The 25,878-nt window shown below is 39.4% G+C and overlaps 1 protein-coding gene across 2 annotated transcripts; it reads right to left on the reverse strand.

The window, feature by feature from the left end:
- Positions 1-385: 385 nt before the first annotated feature.
- On the reverse strand, positions 386-8,802 carry GHSR (growth hormone secretagogue receptor). Of its 2 annotated transcripts, none has more exons than XM_004463952.3 (3): positions 8,536-8,802; positions 7,388-8,292; positions 386-5,086 (listed from the first exon to the last, which is right to left on the reverse strand). In XM_004463952.3, exons 2-3 carry the CDS (start codon positions 8,181-8,183, stop codon positions 4,782-4,784), a joined length of 1,101 nt encoding a protein of 366 aa, XP_004464009.2. In that variant the 5' UTR covers positions 8,184-8,292; positions 8,536-8,802; the 3' UTR covers positions 386-4,781. The 2 variants fall into 2 exon arrangements, with proteins under 2 accessions (XP_004464009.2, XP_058152395.1); XM_058296412.1 differs by having other exon boundaries at positions 7,388-8,328; positions 8,536-8,713.
- Positions 8,803-25,878: the final 17,076 nt, after the last annotated feature.

The raw sequence follows: 25,878 nt of genomic DNA on the forward strand, positions 1-25,878 counted from the left end.
AATCCATATGTCTGGAAACTAAGATGAACGGGAATCCTTCCTTGATCTCAAAGAGCTTGTAGTCTGTGGGGCATCCATAGGTGCAAAACCACATCAGCTCTAAGGGAGACGGGTGCAAAGGTTCAGAAGGAGGAGAAAGCCTGGTCATCACTGTCCACCACAGGGCCTCTGACTCTTCTTAATACTGACAAGAATTGTTTAACTCATTTTCAAACATGGGAGCCCCCAAAGAATTGAAATTCACTTCAGAAAATACCTCCTCACAGCTGCAAAATATGTATTTCAGAAATGAAAGAACACAATAGAACTCAAACTAGAACAGGAGTAGAGGTGAAATGTCCCAGACACCCACGCTTACTGCAATAAGTGGATGAAATTAGCCACATGCTTTAAAAAGATATTTATTAGGCAATTAATTTGTTAAGAACACCCAAAGGAAGGAAAACCAATGCCTTACTTCCAAAAGACAGGTACATGAGAGCCATAGTAAGCTTTTGTTTAACATTTACAAAGGCCTCATATAAAAAGAATTACAAATCAAAATATTGTAAGTGACATTTATGACATATTCAACCCAAACTGACCAATATTAAAGTTCATACAGACCAAGAATACATCATGTATCAGTGAAACAAGATACTATGCTGTTTGGATATATTTATATGAGCAAGTACTCCCTAGAATCGTAAAATATAGTGCTTAAAATGAAAAATATAAAGAGACTTAAATGTTTTTGTTCTTGCAGCCAGAGAAATGTTTTGGATTTGAGATGTTAAAATCACAGAAAAATCTTTCAAACTATTCTTATCCAGTGTTTTCTCTGGAATTGAAGGACCCAATTCTTCTAGAAGGAACATTTGTAAATTTTGGCAGAACTTTCTGATCATTTACATGAGGCAAGCTTTGCAAGGGCCTTATTGGCTTGCCAGCTGTGTAGTCAGTAGTCCTTTGAGCAAAGGTATGTACTATGTCACACTATAAAATATTAATTGGGTATCTGGCAAATGTCCAGGCACTTGGAAGGAACATAATGCATGACTGCTTTTTTTTTTTTGGATGAAGATATTCTGTTAATCAAAACTGCTAGTCTCTAGCATCCTACAAGTGTGCGTTCAAAAGTTAAAACACAAAAACAAATCTCATCCAAACCTTTCCCCCACCTGCTTCAAACATAGATTATTGTCAAGAATTAACATGACTGAATTCATTTAATTGACCTAAGTTAAAGCATTTAGCTTCTATTACCAGCACATTGCATTCTGTTGATTTTAACTTGCAGTTCATTCTCTGGATAAAAAGTATTTGTGTTATCACTTCTCTGAATTAACATCGGTCAATAATTACTTCATTAAATTCAAATTGTATTTATCGTGGCTAGTATTATAATTTAAATTGCAAAGAAATCATAGGAGAATCTTAGATGATGAACATGTTAGACATAGTTTATAATTTATATCTTAAGGACATTATTTACATTAGATATAGTGTTTCCGAAAGCAGAAAGTACATTCCATTGACTTAGATGTGTGACAAGAAATTTTGATATATGTAACTGTATGTCACATTAAAACATGTACACACTGTTTTTTAAAAGACAAAGGAATATTTTCAGGCACTGATCTTGGAAAGAAAAGTCTCATGGTTGTTTTTTAAATGGTATTATCGAGTATATGGATAGATGAAAAACAGCAAAGAAAATTATAGGTAAAATTGTGAAAGTTAAATCAAAAATTGTAAATGTTTTGCAGTGATTTTAGGCTCTTAAAAAACATTGGAGTGAAAAAAAACGTGGAATTTCAGATTGAATTCCATCATAGCTAGCATGAAAAAATTGTCTACAAAGGAATGGTTTTCAAGATCTGGCCAAACACTGGAAGTGTTTCTAAGTCTCATTACCACAAAATTTCTAGCTTTAAATAACTCAGGGCAAGGAGTGATTTCTTTAAAACAATTATTTAAAAGTTCTTGAGCATCTAACAGTTACTTTCTAAAAATAAATGACCCAACCCTCCATTTAGTGACACAGTGTAAGATGGTGACAGAAACCTCTTTGCTGGATGACCAGGAAAATGGAAACACAGTCAAATAAAAAAAGGAACCAATTTATTTTTTTTACTTTTTCTACATTGATGAAGAGCACTTAGTATAATTGCCACAAGTCTGACTGGTGTGTGTAGGAACTGCACATTTTGAATTGATTTTGAGCCATATATACAACAATACAGAGCGAGGAACAGCCTCTTTTGCTCTTTTAACGCTGGGGAGGCATTTGATCCAATGTCAGCTGGAGATGTTTACTTCACAAAGTTAAAGATATTTTGTCAGCTGCCCACTGCAAAATAACACACGAGTTTACTAATTGCTAGAGTTTAGCACATACCAGCCACATAATAAATATTTGTGAAATAATACACTTTTAACATTATTTTCCCCAGCACAAGTTCCCCTTTTCCCTGAGTCTTAGACCATTTATGCAGTCCGATGTCATAAAGCAGTTACAAACAATAAAAAGACAATGGTATGAGGAGAGTTTAAATTAAAGATTCCTTTCTCTAAACATTTCCACCAAGTTCACAGGTTGACACCAGTGAAGGACAATGGTGATCCTTGCTGTGTGAACAGTTCTCTGGAAATAAGTTAGGCAATGCCTACAGACACAGACACCTGACACCCAGGAGGGGAAATCACTGAACAGGTTAACGACCAGTTAGAAGTTAGGTTTGTTTGTCTCCAAAACAATCACCTGTGTGATGGAAGTCAAGCTTTTTTTCTTTGATTCCTCTCAAGTTGGTTGTATTTGTAGACAAACACTCTAAGGCTTCCGGAAGCTAAATTACCTATTGGAGATTTACCGCACACTATTTAAGATAATAAAGCTGAATGCTCTAATTAGTATCCTATGGACTTAAATGAGTTGGTGTGCTTTAAAAAATTATTGGTGTATTCCTAAGAATTAATTGAATAATCAATTTGCTAAAGTTCTGCACGTAGACTAAATCAATGGAGAAATTTTAGTGTCCAAATGAATTTCGGAAATATCTCCCTAGATAAATAATTCTAATTATGACATTGTTTCATTGTTTCTATGTTTCCAAAATAAATAGCCAATCAATTATTTCAGTGCAATAATCTTTCCTTTGGGTGGGTGATAATTCAATTACGGCAGTAATTTCCCCAAATGGCTCAATCAGTTCTCCTGTTGAACCAATAACTTCATGTAGGAACTGCTTTTATGACTTGGTACTACATAGGATTATATAGAAATCATTTTTGGAATAATATATTTAATATACAAAAGGTTGACTGCACAGAGAACAATGTCAATATAAGTAAAAATTTGAGATTTGTAACCAAAATACACAATATTTAGTAGAAGGTGTCTAATCATTCATAATTATGATTAAGAGGGAGACTGGAAATCCATGTAAATATATCTATCAGATAAGCTGTGAGATTTTAACTGCAAAACTAATTTGGAGACAGGACAGGATAAAGACATTTTGAAATAAATGACTACAAGACTAAAAATAGCTTTGAATATTAATAAGCCGTAGCATTTAAGGGATTCTGAATTTTTCACATGGGATTACTTTTACCAATTTGAAATATTCTATGTTCATTCATTAAGCTCCTCTGAGCTTTCCAGAATACATTATAAATTATACCCAGGTACCTGCCTTATTCATAAATCAAAACCTTATAATTGGCTTAAGTATTTCTGTTAAGCCAAATAAGGCAGTTTGTGATTATGTAAAATTTTATTAAAGTTTCATTGTATTAACACATGCAATCAACTTGATTTCAAAATGTGGTTTATAATTCATATTCATTTTCTTCCCACCATGAAGAATAGGACATTTAGGTGTGATTTTTAGGATAACATCTCTTTAAAACTATATTATGCTAATTTTGTCATAAAACATTTCAGGGAAAGGGTATTTATTTTAATGCATTTGATAAGATTAAATAATAATTTTGTATATACTCTAGAGTTGCATTATCCAATATGGTAGTCACTAGTCACATTTGGCTATTGAACACTTGAAATGTGGCTACGGGTGACTGAAAAACTAAATTTTACTTTTAATTAACTTTAAAAACTTATAGTCATTTTATTTATTGGAAATAGTTTAAGCATTTTTGGACAACGTGGTCATATGACTCTACCTTTTATTTCTGAACATTATGAAATCTAAATATATCAGGTATTACTGATGAAATTTTAATGTCCAAATTGAGATGGATTATCAGTATTTAAAAAACATGCCAGATTTCAGACTTTGTGTGATAAAATATCTCATTATAATTTTTATATTGATTACCTTTATGGCTCGCGTTCTGTTTCTCTTGGATAGCGCTGATCCTAGAGCTATATGAAAGTTGCTGTTTTTCAGTCATATTCTAAAAGTTCTACTTTAATGTCATTCTTTTAATCAAATCATTCTTATCATTATGAAAAAGTAAATCAGATTTAGTATTTACCCACCAAGAAGTGTTCAAATTGCCCCTCTGTGCCTTTTCCTCCCTCTGACTTGCAAAGCCCTTGCCAGCACTGCCAGCAGAAAGCAAAATCATAGTGAATATGCAGAAATAGTGTATGAGCGCACTGATGAGTGTGCAAACTGCCCACACCCTATAAATCCTATCGTATCTTCCCCTAAAATTGATCCCAGATGGTTGTGCTCCTAATTCTAAATGTAACCTTCAACTTCCTTCCAAGTTCTGCGGTCTTTATGGCTTTCCGTATAAAAAGCAATGACTTTGCTCAGCACTGTGCTTGGTCATGTGTTAATACTAGATTCTGTCCAGGCCTGAGAACTTTCATCCTTCAGGGTAGAAAGCTTCCTCTGAGGGAAGGGTTTGAATCCCAGCAGTCTAAACACTGCCACCCGGTACTTCTTGGACATGATGTTGTACAGGATGGGGTTGATGGCAGCACTGAGGTAGAAGAGGACAAACGACACCAGGTTGCAGTATTGGCTGATCTGGGCAATCTCCAGGGAGCCAGGCTCAAAGGACTTGGAAAATAAGTATCGCCCTACATGGTAGGGTAGCCAGCAGAGGATGAAAGCAAATACCACTACAGCTAAAAGGACAAGGGGAAAGAGAATGTCAGTTCAAGCAATGGTATAGCAAATCACATTCTACTTTTAAGACATAGTTTTGTTTTGATTATGTATAGTATGATCATTGACTTCAAAGAAATGCAATTTTCTGCGCCTCCCCATTCCTGCATTTTAACCCAGAGTGAGTCTGTCTGGACCAACACTTCAACCATTTTTACTGAGCTGGTCAGTCATTTCTATTTAACACCTATTTGAGTGACCTCATGACCAAGTTAATACAAGCTAATAAATTGACCAGCTCAACTAATCAGACAATTTATTCACAATGGCCCACCTTTTTATATATTTTAGAAACAACCAAACATACAGGAGGTAAAGGGGGCATTTTCATCATAAGGTTTATATCAGTTTGCTAGGGTAATTTTTAAAAATGCAGATTTCCTGGATGCACTATTGACTCATTAAATTAAAATCTTTATAAAGGAAACCTGGGAACCTTTTTTCTTTCTTTTCAAAGTTTCACAGAGGCCTGAATGTACAGCCAGGATGGAGAACCCCTGAGAGGGATGATTCTAGACATCATTGAGGTATAGAAGGCCATAAAACGAACAGACGTTAATTATCACTCACTCAAGTCTTCATTTCCTCCACTTAACACTATTTTTTCAAGACCTCTAAATTTCTAGATTAAATTTTAAAAATTCAGAAATCAGCAGAAATATATCAGAAAATAATATTTTAGGCAGACCACTTTTTAGTGATCCCCTTCAAATTGTCAAGGCAAAAGAAAATTAACGTTGATATTGAGACACCAATGAGGATAATTAACAGTGTGAAAATAAAACTGGAGGAAATTATTACACACTCTCAAAACTAAGTTGCAAAGTAGCAACTTGACTACTTCAGCAGCAACATGAATCTCATAGGTGAGTGCCCACCGTCCTCTGAGCCTCGCAGGTTTACAATCCATGAGTCAAGTCACGGAATCACTGGTGTAGAAGAGGAAAACCTTTGACATTCTTTGAATAAACTATCATTTTAGAATGCAGGATTCCAGGAATTGTAAAATTACAGCTATGAAATAATCCTGGAATGACTTCTAAGGAGCATTAAATGTGCAAATAAGTATAAAACGTTTACTGTAATGTCCAAATAATAAAAAGACCAATTCTGGTTTTGAAAAAGCAAGTAGACAGGATTTTGCTTGGATATGGGCACATTTTGTATTTTTCACTTCTACTAAACACATAACTTAAAGAAGTTGGATTCATGCAATAAATATTCAGGTCACCCCAATAATGACACTGCAGTGGATGTTCTCTTAAGGACATTTGAAGAGGGGGCAGCAGGTACTATTGGCTTCTACAAAGTCTCTTTTTCTTGTATTGGGGAGCTGCCTATCCTAGCTTATCCTAGGCTGTCTTACCTGGAGAGACAGGTATAAATAGCGCAGGGTAAATGGAATTGATACAGTTATCTGGGAAAAATGCAAGGCAGAAGACAACGGCAATATTGAAAGAAATATGAGCCATCTCTGACCGAATTACACAAATTGATTGTCTTAGGTTAAATTTATGGCCAAATACTTTCTAGATCCCCTGTCTGCTTTTCTTAATGTAACTTAGATATCCACAAATTCTATTTGAGGCAGAAAGCTTAATCTGCCCTTAAATATTTAAGGACCACAATAGACTTTGATGAAATATCTCGGTTTTGGGGAAAAAAGCTTCTGGGCTGATAAAAAACTCATTTTAGGGGAAAATAAAGGTGGGAAATTTTTCCATGGAAGAGAGAAAGGAGAGACAGGGGGAAAGAGACAGAGATAGAGACAAGACACCGAGAAGGAGGGGGCACAGAGGAACAGGAGAGGGACAAAACAGTGAGAAAAGCACACACACACACACCAGTCAAAAAGGAGTGTAAAAGGGAGACAAAAACTGATGAGAAAAACTGAACACAAAGTCAAGACGGTGAGAGAGACACAGAGATACAGAAATACGAAGAGACAGAGTGCAAGAGAGACTGGAAAGAGACCGTGGGGGAGAGAGATGGAAGGAGGAAGGGAGGGAGGGAGTGGGGAGCAAGGGAGAGAGAGAGGCAAAAGGGAAGACACTTGAGAGAGAAAGACACACACACACAGACAAAGTAAGAGACCAAAAAAAGAGAAAACTCAAGAGAGAAACGAAGAGAGAGCGCAGATGAGAGACCCTAAGAGACAGAGGAAGAGAGAGGCAAGAGAGACAGGCAGAGGCTCAGGGAGAAGGGGCCGGGAAAGAAAGGGGTGGGGGTGGGGAGAGGACCGAGGGCGCGCTGAGACCCACCCAGCATTTTCACGGTTTGTTTGTGGTTCTGGTCCTTGAACGAGGCGCCCACGGCCGCGTCGCCGCGCCTCCTCCGCCACAGCTTCCTGCCGATGAGGCTGTAGAGCACAGTGAGGCAGAAGACAGGCAGGAAGAAGAAGACGCTGGACACCCACACCATGACCGTGAGCAGCCCCGAGCGCACGGCGAACTCGGTGGCGCGGCACTCGCTGGTGTCCCGCGGGTCGGTGCCGTTCTCGTGCTCCACCCCGACCAGCACGAAGATGGGCCCCGCGCTGCAGAAAGCCACAGCCCAGATGACCAGAATGACCAGCTTCACCCGGCCCTTGGTGACCACCACCTTGGCCCGCAGCGGGAAGCAGACGGCGAAGTAGCGCTCGACGCTGAGCGCGGTGATGGTGAGCACGGTGGCGTAGGTGCAGCTCTCGCTGACAAACTGGAAGAGTTTGCAGAGCAGGTCGCCGAAGTTCCAGGGCCGGTACTGCCAGAGGCGGACGAGGTCTAGCGGCATGCAGAGGAAGATGAGCAGGTCGGAGAAGGCCATGCTGGACAGGTAGAGGTTGGTGGTGGTGCGCAGCTCGCGGAAGCGCGACACCACCAGCACGGTGAGCAGGTTGCCCGCGATTCCCACCACGAAGAGCGCCACGCAGGTGGCCGTGACGCCGGCCAGCAGCGGTGCAGGGAAGAGCTGCAGCAGATCGTCGGCCAGAGAGCCATTGTCCGGGGCCGCGTCCCAGGCCAGGTCCGCCAACGTGAGGTTGAGTCCCGGCTCCTGGTTCGGCGTCGCGTTCCACATGCGGTCGCCTCGGCTTACCCCGCGCGGGCTGTAGTACGCGACCGTGCTGGGAGACCGGACCAGGTTCGAACCGTAGGAGATCCCCTCAGGCGCAGGAGAGGGAAGACGCCTGGAGAGGAACGAGAGGGAAGGGAGAGGCAAAAACCTAGGAGGAGGTGAGACTGAGAATAACAATGAGGCGGCAGAGAGAAAGAGCGGGAGGGAGGGAGTGATGGACAGGACTGGTTGTGAAAGGGACAGAGAAAGTGACCCGCGGCCACCCCCTCCCTCTCTGGCACCTCCCTTCACCCCGGTCCTCTCCCTAAAGTGCCGTTCCCCCAACGCAGCTTCCGGCCGGCCCCCACACACGTACCTGTCACGGCAGTAGCCTCCCCAGCTCGACCTCCCTTTTGCGTTTTCTCTCCATCACCATCTCGCTCTTCTCAAAGTGCCGCCGGGGCTCCGGGACCTCAGAAACCAAGCGCTGGGAAGCGGGGAGCGCGATGACTTCTCTCCCGAGTCTTGAGCGCTGCCGGCTTAGTGTAGCCGGGAAGGACAGGTCACACCCGGGGTGGGATGGGGTACGCTGGTGGCGGCGGGGAGAACGGCGTCAGTAGGGATCTGCGCTCTTCCGCCACCTGAGGCAGAGTTGGCCATGGACCTAGAGGGGAGGAGCAAGCGTGCCAAACTTGGCTTGGGGAAAAGGGGGTAGGAAGTTAAAAAAAGGAACAATGTTTGTGTTCCGAATGGAGAGGAGATCGTCGTGCACCTGGGAAGAGCCCCACGCGGTCCTAGAACCTATCTTCGTGTTAGCGGAGAGAAACTGAGGCCTAGACACGTGCCGCCAACTGTGCTAGGTTAAACAGCGAGTTGGGGGCGCAGAGACCAGACTGTATCTCCCATCTGGTTTGCCTCTTCTGAGCGCGCTAGGCAAGAGTCTGATTTATGGATGAACCCTGCTCTGAATCCGAGTTCTTTGTACACTCCCCAAAATTGGTGGTCGTGGGGGATATGCTGACTGGGAAACTGCTTTGGCGTAATATAATCTCAGGACCGTGGGGGGGGGGGGGGGCAGGGTGTGGGAGGAGCAAAAGGAAAGACACCTGTCTGGAAGGAGGGATGGACAGGGTAAGGGGAAGAGCAGAGCCTGTGAAGCTGGCACTTCGGGGGTGCGCGGTAAACACGTTTTGTGGAATAATTGAGAGAGATCAGCTAATTAATAGCTGTGTTACTGTGGCCAAAGCCTTAGATCTCCCGCTTCAGTTCCTTTGTGGTTTGAACTGAGAAACTGATGTGAGGACTGGAGGTGGATTTCATGTTTCGGGGACAGGGTAGGTGCTCAGTAAATAAATACAGGCTGCATTACTCTTACTGCGATTGCTGTTGAGGGGGCAGGAGCGGCTCCCGGTGAGAATGGGTCGCCAGCCGCCCCTGTCCTCGCTGGGAGTCTCGGCGAACTCAACGCCCTCCCCCACAACCTTGAGGCGCTCCATTCCTCGCGCGGTCCCGGGAGCTGGTTCAGCACCCCGGCCAGCGCCCGGACCCTCCAGGCCCTTCAGCGCCACAGGGCTTTGTGAGCCGGTTGAGCGCCACAGGGCTTTGTGAGCCGCGCCCGCAGTCGGGTCCCGGGCATCTTTTCCACTCGCTGCTCCATCGTCTCTCTTCTACTTCCCGAGAGAGCAGGGGAGACTCCCCGGAAGCACAGACTGCGCATTTAGCAGTCGCCTTCCCCTCACATGTCGGCTCTTACTCGCCAAGGTCCTACAGGAGAATCCATTCACAGCGTGTGCAGGAAGGTTTTAACCCTCTAGTGTATTCGTACACGCTTTGACAGGTTTACACCATCTCTGCCACCTAAATTGTCAATGCTTGAAAGTCCACAAAGACTTAAAGCAGGATGTAAGAACATGTGCATAAAAGATTCCACACCTAGTGAAAGATGACTTGCCTGAGGTTTGAAAAAGACAAGTTAGACATGCTACATATTGGCTTGGTTGTAGCTGGTGTGTTACAGACGTTGGGCCAAATTGACTTAAAACATTTTTTATTTGTAAGTATTTTTTAGAATATTACAACTAAGTCAAATCACCAGTTACTTACAAGTTGTTTTTATATAACAGTAAAAAAAATTTTTTTTGATGTACTTTAACATTCTCTACCCTATATTAAAAGTAGGTTGGGGAAAGCGTACTTGGCCCAACGAATAGGGGAATAGGGCATCTGTCTACCACATGGGTGGTCTGCAGTTCAGACCCCAGGCCTCCTTGACCCGTGTGGAACTGGCTCACACATGGTGCTGATGCAGGCAAGGAGTGCCCTGCCACGCAGGGGTGTCCTCCTGTGTCCACATGCAAGGATTGCGCCCCATAAGGAGAGCCACCCAGCGGAAAAGAAATTTCAGCCTGCCTAGGAATGGCACCCCACACACGGAGACGCAACAAAAAGAAACACAGATTCCTATGCAGCTAACAACAGCAGAAGCAGACAAAAAGAAGAACATGCAGCAAATGGACACAGAGAACAGACAACTGGGGCAGGGGGAGGGGAGAGAAATAAATAAAATCAATCTTTAAAAAAAAAAAGTAGGTTGGGGAGTGGATGTGGCTCAAGCAGTTGAGTGCCTGCTTCCCACATGGAAGGTCCCTGGTTTTGTTCCTAGTGCTTCCTAAAGAAAATAGACAATGAATGCAAAACAACAAGCAACGAGAGGAGGGAGACAACTCCATGTGTTGTATGTGTGAGATTTTTTCAAAAAGTAGGTTTATGTGTGTGGATAGGTCTTTAGTGGGGAGAAGACAGGGCTGAATCAAAAGATAAGACTGAATCTTAAACAATAGAAAGCTATTGTCTAAGAATAAGAATCAGAAAAAGATTGTGGGGTACATTTCTAGTCTACATAGTGATAAAGCAATGGCTGAAAGTGAAAACATTTAGATCTATTATGATAAAAATTTGACAGGTTGACTAAAATAGTTATTTAAATCCACTCAACCATTTTCTAATATATAGACAAATCTGTATTGTGTGATCATGAAGAAACAGAGAGGACTATTGAAATTGATCCATTCACTCATAACACACAATAACACTATTTAGAATATATATACTATTTATAGTAATAATACTATATATATAACTGTCTTTAAGCACATAGTATGTTCTAAGTACTGGGGGATACCAACATAAATAAGACACATACAAGTCCTTTATTTATAAGCTTACAATCGAGGAAGAAAAATATTGTTAAATAATTCCAATATCGTATGGTAAGTGCATTTAAAGACGCATGCACAACGAACTCTACTGGAATATAGAGAAAAGAACAATGAATGACATAGAGGCTTTAGGGAAATCTTCTCAGAGGACATGGCACCTGTGCTGGTTCTTGAAAGATGAGTTCTTTCAGATGAGGCAAAACATGCACAACAGTCCAAACAAGGGGCAGAAAATGTCATTGGGGCATATCCTGTACTAGGAATGGTGTGGGGAGTATTATTATGACACATTATAGATTTATATAGTCAATACATACCAATCTATTATGGTTATTTTTTCTTTTTGATACTCAAATTGTCTTGTCTTTGGTAAATGGAATCCTGGTTCCAGAGTCCCTTTGGCATGACTTGCTTAGATTTTGAGAACTTTCCTTCTCTGTGGCCCAATAAGATACCCTGGGCTTGCCTTGTATGTTCTGCACTCTAGACTTGGAAATAGTCATTTCTCCAAGAATCCTTGGTACCTTGTAGTGGAAAACAGCATTAAGATACCTAAATTTGTACAGTAGGGTGGTTATTTGCCCTTGGGACATGATTGAAATGAGTCTCCACTGGAGTAGTAGCCTCAGTACTTGAATAGACAGATTGGTTCTCAATACCTAAGCAACCCTCACTTCAAATAGGACAGGAGCTTATCTGGCTCTGGGAAGTGTGAAGGGCAGGTGGAGGAGGGATGGGGAAGCTAACCCCTTTTTCTGTCCCCTCAGAAATCCTGATAGTGTCTGGATAAGCAACACCGTAGGAAAGGCCAGCATGGAAGTGGCAACAAGAGGCAACTTAAAACAATGCTGAATCTGCTACTGTAGAACACGATCTGTCTCGTCACAGACTGCTATCATGGCAGCTTGGCCAGTACACAATGACACCAACCTGCCTTGAGCAATCAATCGGTCAAATCTCTAGGCAACTCCACGGATGCATGTTTAGCTGCAAATTCATCCCAGTATCCCCTGCTTCAACACCACTATATCATGTGTGGAAGGGACTCTCACATAGGAACCAGGGTCACTGACTAATATTGACACCTTGGATGAGCTAATGCTCGCAATTACTCATTCACAGTCAATTTGCGAGAAACTCAAACTAAACAGACTTATAGCAGGACTAGGGCCCATTATAATAATAAGTCTTTTGTGTATGCACCCTGCCACAATATGTTTTCGTTTGTAGAATTTATTGGGATGGAGTCCTTCATTGCCTTGAGATATTAGGACTCACCATCCACATGGACAATCACATGGAGGGTTGGAAGGCCCCCTCTCTGATCATCTATCTTGTGGCCCAACATACTCTTTCAGCAGGATAATTGAAGAGCTGGCTCCATTCTGTGGTCCAGGTGCTCACACCAGGCATAAGTGTGCATGTCATAGGACAGATGGCATGCAACTTGTCTCTAACCATGGTGAAAATATCTAGGACTAGCACCCAAGCAATTCAAGACCAATAGAATTCATTGAGTTCTCTAGGCAAGACGCTGGCAGTTAGCTGATAGCCCTTGATTACTATCCACTGGCAGAACAAGACTCTCTAAATGAGTCACTGACATCTGGACTATTCAAGGGCCACATTGGACCCAACTCTGTGTTCAAATTCAAAGCAGTTCCTGTTACTACTGAATGTAAAATGCTATTGAAATTTTCTTTCTGGCAGGTCAGTGAGGGTCACAGGGTTGAATGTTGGGGAAGCAGCCATTGCTTGACCTGCCACCCCTCTCCAGACTTGCCCTAATCAGAGATCTGGGCCCAGAACTGTCCCTTATTTGGAGTTTGGGCAATGAGCTTATGCTCAGGCCAGGTCCTTCCTTATAGGGTAATCCTCTCTTGTTTAGGTACACAGTGAACTTTGGCCTGCTTAAGCATGTGGCCATATGGCACTAGGCCAACCCCACTAGTATATCTATTCCTGGCTTGGAGGAAATGAGCTCTTCCCTACTGCAATATGAGAGGGGTGTGTGCAGTCCATTGCCCCGGCCAGCTGTCAGGAGGGACCTGCTGGCCATGGGGAATTGGCCACTACTGAAGCCTTCTACTGAAGCTGGCTTTGCTCCATCTCTTTTGCATGTTATTCCAACCAGTGCTTGCGTATATTGTATCTTCCATGGTGACTGCGATATCACAGTACAATAGAGTAGGCAGAAATGTCTGGATGACTACCCTGGGTCACTGGCATACCTTCGCTGTTCTCTGTGTGGTGGGCCTTCTCCCCTGGTAGTAGCCAAGACCCTCAGCTCAACAAACACAGGGTCACTTAGGTAGTATTCCAGCTAGGAGTGTACAATCTTGATCTAATCACAAGTCAACAGCAGACAAGCTCAACATGAGGAACATTCTATTTTTAAAGTCTTCAGTAAATGTCAGTGTGATGTAAGAAAAAGAAAGATGGAAGAAATGTTACATATTAAGAGAGACCAAAGGGACATAACAACTAAATCTAACATCTGATCCTAGACTGGATCATAAACTAGAGAGAAAACCTGCTATAAAGGACATTATTTGAGTCAATTGGCAAACTTAAAATACAAATGGAATTCATATTAGATAAAAGATATAAGTATTCAACATTTATACTTACATATAAGTTTTGAATCAATGTTCAGTTTACTGAAGTTGATAGTTGTGTGAAAAAGAATGTTCTTTTTCTCAGGAAAATATCCACTGAATCATGATGTATACAACTACTCTCAACTGGTTCACAAAAATATCATGTGCAAACATGAGCTTGTGTGTAAATAAATAATGATTTAAAAACTGGGCAAAATGGTAATAATGGATGAAACAGGAAAATAGTAAACTGAGTTCCTTTGTACTATTATTGTAACTTATTTTTTAAATTATTTGCAAATTATTTCCAAATAAAAAGTTGTAAATCTATATATTTAAAATTCAATTTTCAATTATCTACTTAAGGTCTTTCATTTTATGTTTATACCAAACATCTTGTTTTTTAATAAATAATAACCAATAAACATAGTTATTTATCTTCTTGTTAAATAATTTCAAGTAGCATCAGCATTGCCACTAATAGTAAAATTGCCTTTCTTTTTGTGTGAGTTGCTATTTTTTCTTGCCTATTTTTTCTATTAGGTTGTTGATCTACTTTTTACAATTAGTTTTTAGGAACTCTTTGGGTGTTGAAGAATATTCCTTCGTAATAATATATATTGAAATATTTCCCCAGCTGTTCAATTGTCTTTTTAACTTTACTATTTTTTTTTGTCATGGAAAAGTTTTAAGTTTTATGTTGTCAAATTTATCAGTCTTTTTGTTATTGTTCATGGATTTTGATTCGTATTTACAAAAGCTTTAGTCATTGCCAAGTTATGAAGAAATGCATCCATTGTTTTTTCCTATTATTGTGTGGTTTTATTTTTAACATTTATTTTTTGGATTGATTTGCAATTTATTTGGCTGTATGGAGTGATATATGGATCCAATTTTTATCTTTTTTCCCAATAGTTATCCAATTGTTTCATCATTTATAAAATCTACCTTTTTCCTAATAATTTGAGATGCTCTTTATTTTATACTAAATTTCTGTCTGTATTTATAGAGTCCAGACTCAACACTTCGGCACTATGGATTGTGCCTCCATGCTTTATCTGTGCCATTCAATGAATTGTTCACTGCCATGAGCCATTTCTACTTTTATTAAACTGTCATTTTTATATTATTCTTGAACTTTTCACTTGCTTGTGTCTTATTTCTTGTATTAATTAGGAACAGGATTGGAGACATACACCAGGAAATCTAAAAAAAGAGCCCAAAACAAGATAAAAGTTTATAGATTTATTTTTCTTCTAAAAGACATCGAATTATAGGATGTCCAGGGCTGATATGATGTCATCTGGAACTCAAGTCCCTTGGGTTTTTCTGTTCTATCATCCTTTGTGAGTGGCTTCCAATCTCAAGGTCACTTCACAGCTCAAGCTCCTGTCATCCGAAGGAGCTCTAGGCAAGAAGCAGCAGAAGGGGAAGGGAAAAGATCTTTCTTAGAAGTCCAACTCAAAACTCTTGCTTGCAGCACATTGGCCAGTCACATTTTCAAGGGAGTCAGGGAAATATACTTTTATGAAGGGTATTGAACCATTCCCAGGATTCTAGATTTGGGTAAACAATTTGTAGTCTCTTCCATGTTTCTCTAGACAATTTGAGAGCAAAAATATTTTTTTTCTTTAAACGACCCATAAAATCTTGTACAGTGCCTTGCAGGTGGAAGAACTGCTAAAATAAACATTTTATTTTATTAATTTTATATTTCATTTAAAATAAAAAATATAAACAGGACACAAATTTATGTGCTACATTGTGACATCCTAATAAAATGCATAATTTATTTTAATGTTTCATTCAGTCTTTGTACATAAAGTACTAATGTACTTGGTTTCATCACTCATGCTTTTTCCACCACATTATGTAGCCTCATTTAAATAATACCATATACATATTTCAAAATAAGAAATACAGGGAAACGGACTTTGGCCCAGTGGTTAGAGCGTCCGTCTACCATATGGGAGGTCCGTGGTTCAAACCCCGGGCCTCCTCCACCCGTGTGGAGCTGGCCATGTGCAGCGCTGATGCGCGCAAGGAGTGCCGTGCCACGCAAGGGTGTCCCCCGCGTGGGGGAACCCCCACGCGCAAGGAGTGCGCCCGTGAGGAAAGCCGCCCAGCGTGAAAAGAAAGTGCAGCCTGCCCAGGAATGGCGCCACCCACACTTCCCGTGCCGCTGACGACAACAGAAGCGGACAAAGAAACAAAAGCAGACAAAGAAACAAGACGCAACAAATAGACACCAAGAACAGACAACCAGGGGAGGGGGGGAAATTAAATAAACAAAAATAAATCTTTAAAAAAAAAAAAAAAAGAAATACACAGCACTCTTTCCAGACTAGCAAGCTTTAAGGATCCAGAGTTGATATCAATTACATCAACAGAAAATAAGAAAGTTTATATTTCTGGAAAAAAAAATGATCAGGCACCCAAAAATATTTTTTCTAATTTGCAAATTAGTCATATTATCATGAGTGATTATGATGAAAAAGTAAATAATTATTAAGGTTAGAAATTCATTTTTAAATCTTCATGATTTTCTTATTGAAGTAATATGTTTTCTAAAAACTAAAATATGTTAGAAAATCAATGATATGCAATGCTTCCAGACTTTTCCACATAGATATTCCAATGGAACTTTCCATATTTCTATTGTTACTCTACAATTAGTTTTATAACAGATGCCAAACATTATTACTTTTAACCTAGTCATTTCAACCTAATTAATATTAGAATTTAACTTTTAAAAGTTATCAAAGTTATAAACAAGTTTATAATTTCAAATAGTTACTTAAGACTTTTTAAAGCATGTTCATACTAGTTATATATTATTGCCTGTTTATATATCGTTATAAAAGAAGGGTATTTAGCTCTTTTACTTTCTCACCCCATAAATCACCTGCATGCAGGACACACACACATGCACACATGTATATACTTTCTCTCCCTTCATCTTCCAAATACACTCAAACAATATTTTGGGGTTAGACCTGTCATCAGCATTCACATTTGATGCTGATGTAAATATTAGTAAAGCAAAAACATGTATATACTATGTTCTCCTTTTTTGAAACACTTTTTACTTTCCTTAGTGTTATAACCTTCCCTTAACAATTTGCTTAGTTTCTATGTAACCATCACTAATTTATCCTCTCAACATATCCAAGCCCACCAGGCTATCTTAGGACTTTCATCTCTTTCTTGGAAGCATGGCCTTGCAAGCCCCCCACTCTCCTGCTGCAATGGGCTCTAAAGCTCTCTACTGCACAGGTTGTTGTTCTGGTTCTCCAGCATTATCCTGGGCATTTCCTTTTCCTGGCTCTTTTCCATGGACAGATCAGTTTACCAGTTTCTTACACATGGAGTCTTTACCTCTTTCACGCTGCACTTTCTGTAAAGAAACATGAGGAGATGTACATGGGAGGTAAACTTTTTGAGACCTTTAATATCTCAATTGTCTTTTTTCTGCTATAACAATTATGGAGAGGTTGGGTATGGAATTCTGCATCAGACATGATTTTCCCTCAAAATGTCAGAGGAATTACTCTGCAGAATTTCTCAAATGCAATACTATTCTAATTCCTGATTACTTGTATACCATCTACTTTTTTTTCCCTGAAAGTATTCAAGATTCATTAACTTTACTACAAAATGAAAAGATAATATAAAAGGTAAGTAAAATATGCAGTATGTTAGATAGTGGTAAGTGCTAAGAAGAAAAACAAAGTAGGGAAGAGGTATACGAAAGATCTGAGAGAATTGCAATTTTAGATAGGGCATCCAACAAAGATGACTTTTGAGTAAAACCTTGAAAAACATGTGGATATGGGGAGGAGGGGAAAAGGGATGGCACTCCAGGCAGAGGAAATAGCAAGGCACAGATTCTTTGAAGGAAATATGGAGGCTTTGAATCTGTGTCTTTGCAATAGGCAAATATGATCATGTCATCCATTCCATTTTCCCTCTACTCCTACACTAAAACCCTTCAGAGGGTAAGCAGATGCAGCTCGAGCGATTGGGCTCCTGTCTACCATGTAGGAGGTCCAGGGTTTGATTCCTGGGGCCTCCTGGTGAAGGCCTCCTGGTGAAAGCATGCTGGTCTGTGCAACGAGCTGGCCCGAGCAGTGAGCTGGCCCATGTGGAGTGCTGGCCAGCTCACTGAGCTGGCCTGAGCAGAGTGCTAGCCTGCACAGCAAGCTGGTCTAAGCAGAGAGCTGGCACAGCAAGATGATGCAACAAAAAGAGACACAGGAGAGACAATAAGAGATGCAGCACACCAGGGAGCTGAGGTGGTGCATGAGATTGAGCACCTCTCTTCCACTCTGGAAGGTCCCAGGATTGGTTCCCAGTGCTGCCTAAAGAGAGAACAAGAGACACAGAAGAACGGACACAGAGAGCAGACAATGAGGGGGTGGAGTGAATAAATAAATAAATCTTAAAAAACAACAACAACCCTTCAGATGCTCTTCATTGCTTTCAGGGAAAACAACAAATTCTCAAGATGACTTATAAGGCCACTGTTTTGGCCCCTACCTATATTTCTGGCCTCATTGCACACAGCATGCTCATCATTCAGTTGCTGGCAAGTACCATGTTTCCTCCTGTTCTTGACCCTGTCCGAGCTATTTCCTCTTTCTGGCAAGTCCTATCCCAACCCCCCATTGCTCTACCAACTTACGCTTTTGTATCACTCAGCTCTCATCTTGGTCACCACTTTCTCAAGAAAGGCTTCACTTGCTGTCTGGGTCAATTCCTCTAAAGTATGCACTTTTTATAGACACCATTTTACTTGTGTGATTCTTTAATTAACAACAGTCTTTCATTTGGGCCTATTGTATTCTTAACTTCTGAAAGTGCCTGGTCCATAGTAAAGGCTCAGTATATGTTTGGAGAATGAATGAACAGTATATATATATATATATATATTTTTTTTTTTTCTTATAAATGCAACGTGAATAGTTTCAACTTTAAGCAAAAATGGTGATTGATTCTTTAACTGCACTGACAGGATATCAGAAAAAACATAATTAAATTTTTGTGAGAGTATTTTCATAATGAAATTTTTATGAGAATTTTAGATGCTTGCAATTTTAGACTACACTTTCACACATAAATGTGAAGGCAATGTCATATGCTATTTAATATATGATCAGTTTCAAATCCAATACCTTTTAGTGCCTAAACACTAGTTCATTTAAAATAACATAAATTTGAATACCTAAATAGTTCTAAATCGTTTGTGTACTCACACTGTCTCGTCAAGTCAGTTGGTACCACCATTCCAATTTTATTTAATGGTGGTCTCAGAATGGTCAAGAAAAAGATAACTCATAGTATTGCCAGGAAAGTGGGCAAACCAAGCTTGGAAAACTTACAAGAGAAAAGACGGCTGGGTAGCAGGCAATGCCATGGTCAATATCACCCCAGGACATGGTTTATGTGCACTACTGCAGCTGTCACGGAACATGCGGCACCAGAGGGCACTGTCTGGCTGCAGCCCCTGACCACTGGTACTGCCCCTGGAAAGTGCTGTGACTGTCACCCCTCTCGCCATGGCCAGAATGGGTACTCTACTCTCACAGCTTCTACAAAGTCACAAATTCCTGATATAAACTCTGGAGAAGGTACCTCTCACTCATCAAGTCTTTGTCATGTGTCTCTACTCTAGTTGCAAGGAGGTTGGTAAGCAAGACTTTGGCCTTTTGGACTTCTAGCCTGGGAGGAGAGCTTTCCTCCCCACCAAAATTCAGATGAGGTGGCATTCCCTAAATATGGAATGGAATTCAGATATACATAGCCAAAACAAATCAAATGACAATAGGGGGAATGATTAAATAAATTATGGTTCAACTATGAAAAAAAATAGTATGAAACCATTTAAATACTTTTGATTAGTGCTTAATTACAGAATGTAATATTTTAAAAACATGGTATGGAAATTTATGTACAACATGACCTCAATTACTTTTGTAGATTTATTGTAAAAGTATTTATATGTAAAAACACACATGTGTGTGGCTGGACAAGATTCTTTAGGCCCCACCCTTGACCCTTTGTTCTCGCCTATGTCTATCCCTCATGGGAAGAATGGCTAAAATCATGCTATGAGAGACAATCAATTTTAGAAAGAGAAAAGTTAATTTTTCTTCGAGATTATCCACATCGAAGAAACTGAAATACTCATGCCCAAGATCCTTGGGCACTTATCCAGAGTGGAGCAAGGGAAGAAAGGCACATGAAGCTGCAATTGCCAGCTGGAGCTGGGATCACACAGGGAAGATAAAGATTTAAGGGGGAAAAAAGCGCAAGAGAAGACCAGAGATTGACGGGAGCTCTGGAGGGAAGCGCTAATGAGAGATTAACTTTAAGAAGTATGAATAGCGATCAGTTGGACTCCAAACCTATTCGTGATTTTTTTAGAAGTAATATTTTGTTCCTTCAGAGAATGGACTGTAATGACCATCTTTTAGACAGTGGGGAATAATGACAGATCTATACATAACACTATATATATCACGAGGATGTGAAAGAACAAGATCCTATTTAATATTTTAAACTTGCTTCTTAATTATGTTACAACACTACATTCTTTTTTTGTTCTAAATACAATTTAATTGAAGTATATCATCATACATAAACATAAATAAATAAGTATATAGTAAATGTTGTGAATTAACAAAACAATCATGCATATCTTCATACAGGACACTCATCCATCACTCCACTACCAACATCTTGCATTGTTGTGAAACTTTTGCTACAAACTATGAAAGAACATCGTCAAAATATTATTACTATCTATAGCCCATATCTTATATTTGGTGTGTTTCCCCCCAACCCACCTGATTATCAACACCTGTATTTGTTAACATTCATGACAGAATGTTTTCATATTTGTCTGTGAGTCACAGTCCATCTTCTACCACTGGATTCTCTGTGTAATACAGTCCCATGCTTTGTACAATCCACTCAAAATGTACACCCAGTGGCTCTCATGTTTTATCACAGAGTTGTGCTGTTATCACCTCAATCAATTTTAGAATGCTTCCATTACTCCAAAAGGAAAAATCTCATACCCCTTTATGCCCCACTACAGTTGGCCCTTAGAATTGAAGTAATATCTTCTTGACATTTATGTAAAATATTACAATATTGTTATTAACTATCATCCATAAGTTATGTTAATTGCAATTTTCCTGTGTATCACCATATTCTTAGCACTTTGGAAAAGAGCATTCTTATATTTATACTGTTAACCACAATCTTCATCCACCACCAAAATCACCATTATGTATTCTCTAGATTATTCTCTAGCTTCTTTTCAATTGACATTTATGTCCATGGACTATCGCTTTCAGCCACAATCACGTTTATAAATTAGCACTGTTATACCCACTAAAATGTGTTACCTGCAACTCTATTCATTTCCACACTTTTACAATTAACCTTATTAAGTAATGCTACACACATTAAGCATCAGCTCCCATTCTCAACCCACATTCCATTTCCTAGTAACCTACATTCTAGAGTTTACCTCGATGAGTTTGCTCACTGTATTTGGTTCATATTAGGGAGACCATACAATATTTGTCCTTTTGTGTCTGGCTTATTTCACTCAATATAATATCCTCTAGGTTCATCCATGCTGTCATATGTATCCCTATTTCATTTCTTCTTACAACTGAATAGTATTCCATAGGATGTATATACCTCATTTTGTTTATCCATTATTGATTGATGGGCATTTGTGAATAATGCTGCTATGAACATTGGTGGGCAAATGTCAGTTCATATCCTTGCTCTCAGGTCTTCTGAATATAATGGGATTGTTGGATCATATGGCAGTTCCAGATTCAACTTCTTGACATGCTGCCAAACTCTCTTCCACAGAGGCTGCACCTTTCTACATTCCTACCAACAGAGAAGGAATGTTCTTGTTTCTCCACATCCTTTCCAGCACTTGTAGTTTTCTATTTTTTTTTTAAATAATGGCATTTCTATAAGGTGTGAAATGCATCCACATATTTTCCTATTATTTCTATCTCATTGTAGTTTTGATCTGCATTTCCCTAATAGCTAGTGATGTTGAACATTTGTCATGTACATTTGACCATGTGTATTTCCTCTTTAAAGAAATGTCTATGCAAGTCTTTTACCTCTTTCTAAATTGAGCTGTTTGTCTTTTTATCATTGAATTATATAATCTCTTTATACAACACAGGTATCAACCCTTATTGTATATGTGGTTTCCAAATATTTTCTCTCATGAGTAGGCAGCCTTTTTACTCTCTTGACAGTTTTTGAAGAACAAAAGTGTTTAATTTTGAGAAGGTCCATTTATCTGTTTTTTCTTATGTTGCTCATGTTTTGGGTGTGAAGTTTAAGAAACTACTGCCTATCACGATATCTTGAAGATGTGTTCCCTACATTTTCTTCTATGAGTTTTAGGGTTTTAGATTTTATATTTAGGTCCTTGATTCATTTTGATTTAATTTTTGTATAAGGTTTGAGATTTGGGTTCCCCTTCTTTCTTATGGATATGGATATCCAGTTCTCTCAGCACCATTTGTTGAATAGACTGTTCTGGCCCAGCTGGGAGGGCTTGACAGTCTTGTCAAAAATTACTTGACTGTAGATGTGAGGGTTGTTCTGAGTTCTTGATTTGATTCCATTGGGAAATCTGTCTATCTTTATGTCAGTATCATGTTGTTTTTACCACTGTAGCCAAGTAATAAGCTTTAAAGTTAGGAATTGAAAGCTCTCCAACTTCATTCTTTTTCAAGATATTTTTGGCCATTTGGGGCCCCTTATCCTTCCAAATAAACTTGATAATTAGCTTTTCTATTTCTGCAAAAAAAAGCTGCTGGGATTTTTATTGGGATTGCATTGAATCTGTAAATCAGTTTGGGTTGAGTTGACATCTTAATGATATTTAGTCTTCCAGGTCATGAACATGGAATACCCTTCCATTTATTTAAGTCTTCTTCAGTTTCTTTTAGCAATGTTTTGCAGTTTTCTGAATATAGTTCCTTTATATCCTCAGTTAAGTTTATTCTTAAATATTTGATTCTCTTAGTTACTATTATAAATGGAAATTTTATGTGATTTCCTCCTCAGACTGCTCATCAGTAGTGTATAGAACCTCTACCATTTTTGCATATTAATCTTGTATCTCCCCCATTTTGCTGAACTTGTCTATTAGTTCTAGTAGCTTTTTTATGGATTTTTCAGGATTTTCTAGATATAGTACAGCATTCTTATAATCCATTCAAAGTTTGGCTCTCAAAATCCCTACAATACATAAAAAGCATGCAAGAAAAACTCCAAACTTGGTGGTAACCTCTGGGAAGTGAGGTTGTGGGTGATATTTACTTTCTTTGACACCTCTGAGTTTTCAAATTTCTACAATGTGTAGATATGTAATGATAACATATATAACATATATATGAATTATTTTGTCTATTTTCTTAAAGAGACTATCTTCTTAAAATGTTATCAGGACAGCACTGAGGATTTCCTTAGCTGCTTCTTTGAGTCCCTTTCTGAGTCCTATCTGGCAGACAAAGAAAGGTTCATTCTTGGAAAGATTTTCCCACAGCCCTACTCTCCAAACCTGCCCTGAATGACACTTCTTCCTTGCTTCAGCCTTTCACACCATGCCACCCATCTGTATCAACACTCACTGCAGCATGAAGGATGCTGAGTCCCAATCTCTGATGAGGTATAGGTGCAGAGTATTGCACATTCAGTTAATTGGCTCAGGTTTATGCAGTTAATTAATTTCTTCCAGTCATCATACTATTCTGGGTTCCTTTGACACTTAAGAGCATGCTTTTTTCTTGACAATTCATACTGGAAAGATTCTGAAAGCATAGGAAAATAAGTGGAAAGAAGAAAAGCTAGTAAAAAGTTGCATTCCATTTTAATGGAACGATTGTTTTATCCAAGTTCTATATAAGCAAGGCTGATTCAAAACCCCAAAAAATGTTGCACACCAATTGCATTTTTCTGATAAAGTTAAAACTAATTCTATTAAGTGAAAAATTCTACTTAGTAGATGGCTTCAACAGCTGTTATCCTTTTTGAAGCTCATCTCTGTAGCAAAGACATTGCTTTTTTTGGTGTTTGTGGATGTGGATTGTTGTCATTTGAGATTTTTAATAAACTATTGTATTGTTTTTTGGTGGTAGTTTATTTCAGGGGAGTTGGGGGATAGGGGGATGGAGGCATAGAGTACTTTTTCTCAGACAAATAGGTAAAATGAAGGGCTACTCGGTAAAGACTTGCAAGTGGAACACGTGTGTGTGAACTTCTTTACATAAAATGAACAATGCCTGCTGAAGCTGTTTTGCTATAGATTGCAACATATATTAACTTCATTGGAAGTTAAATATCAAAAATTATTTTTTATTTCACCAAATTCATTAAAATATAATTCTACTTAAGATTTTCAAGATTTCTATTGGCAGATTTTCTAAAAACCAGTAGTACCTTGTTAAAACAGGTCAAGATATAAACAAATTATGACTATTTAGACAATTCATTTTTATTATGTCAAAATATTTTTAATATGTGAATAAAATAATGTATCAAAACATTTCATTCTGCAGTGTTTTGCCCAGTGTTTTAGAAAGCAGAATTTTCCTTTTGTACAAATCATTGATGTGGGCCATGGGTGGGAAGCAGTTGGTCTCTTTGTGTCCTGACTTGTGGGTGTGGGACAGTAAGAGGCTGCAGTACTGCCCTTGGTGACCATGGCAACAACTCCAGTCCCGAGAGGCAATTTAGCAATGCAAATTCTATATACATACCAGTCAGTCCAGGGAAACTCTGATGGTGGTGATGCCTAAGCTTAAGGGAACTTGGACTTGGCCTTGAATGGGAAATATAATATAGCCTGTGTATAAATTCAAAATCATCTAATTCTGTATCCAAGTGTGCCTAGTCTCTAGAAATCCAGTTAAGTGATATAGGCCCTATGGACTTCCACTGTTCAGAAAGGATGTAAGACTGAATGTGTATTCAAAGTTGCATCCAGACTGAATGTGGGCAAGATGCTAATTCAAGTCACCTGAAATGTGGGCCATATGTTAATTCAAAACCTATCTGGTACTCAGGCAAACACTTAACTAACAAAGAAAGTAGTTTTCTTTCATAAAAGCACCATTTAACTTCCCACACTGTATAAAAGGAACTTGAAAATCTTGTTCCAGGCTTGGGTTTGAAACAGAAAGCTCCTGAGTCCGGTAGGCCGTCAATAAATCATTTTTCCTTCTCAAAATCATTCCTGAGTCCTGGCCTTTCTATACGCAAATAATTGAACCTCTCTCCTCTTCTACAACATCATGGAACACTCATTTTAGGAAGACTAATGAGGAAAGACAACATGGGATTGGAAACAATGCCAAAGAATGCAAATAAAATCATCTAGTCTATTTTGCCTACTGTATGTTTATTATTGGAGGACTTATCATTTCAAGCTCAATGTTGTATGTATATAGCACAAGTCATCATCTCCAACCTGTTGGATGTCCTTAACAGCCATCTTTCCTCTCCTTTACAATTGCCAGCACATTGTCCCTCAGTCAGCAGTGGCAAAAGCAGCAAGTTCTTCCTGGTCTAATTGAACCACAAGAGCCTAGCCAAACCAAAAGTCTTTAAAGCTTGCTTTCTTCTTATGTCCTTCTGTCTTAGTTTCCTAGCTGCTAAAACAAACAACATACAATGGGCTGGCTTAAACAATGGGAATTTGACACATGGTTTTTAGGCTAAGCAAAGTACAAAATCAAGCTGTCAGCAAGGCGATTCTTTCTCCTGAAGAATATGGCATTGATTCTGGCTGCCAGTGGTCCTTGGTCCTTGGTTTTTTCTATCACAAGGTAGTGCACACAAGGG

Source organism: Dasypus novemcinctus, chromosome 4 (assembly GCF_030445035.2).
Source record: "Dasypus novemcinctus isolate mDasNov1 chromosome 4, mDasNov1.1.hap2, whole genome shotgun sequence".
In the NCBI taxonomy this organism is placed as follows: domain Eukaryota; kingdom Metazoa; phylum Chordata; class Mammalia; order Cingulata; family Dasypodidae; genus Dasypus; species Dasypus novemcinctus.

Excerpts from the sequence above, each read along its gene's own strand:
- GHSR (XM_004463952.3), bottom strand. The coding sequence starts at position 8,183 with ATGTGGAACGCGACGCCGAACCAGGAGCCGGGACTCAACCTCACGTTG. Across the intron at positions 5,087-7,387 it reads ACAAACCGTGAAAATGCTGG|CTGTAGTGGTATTTGCTTTC; the intron begins GTGGGTCTCAGC and ends TTGTCCTTTTAG.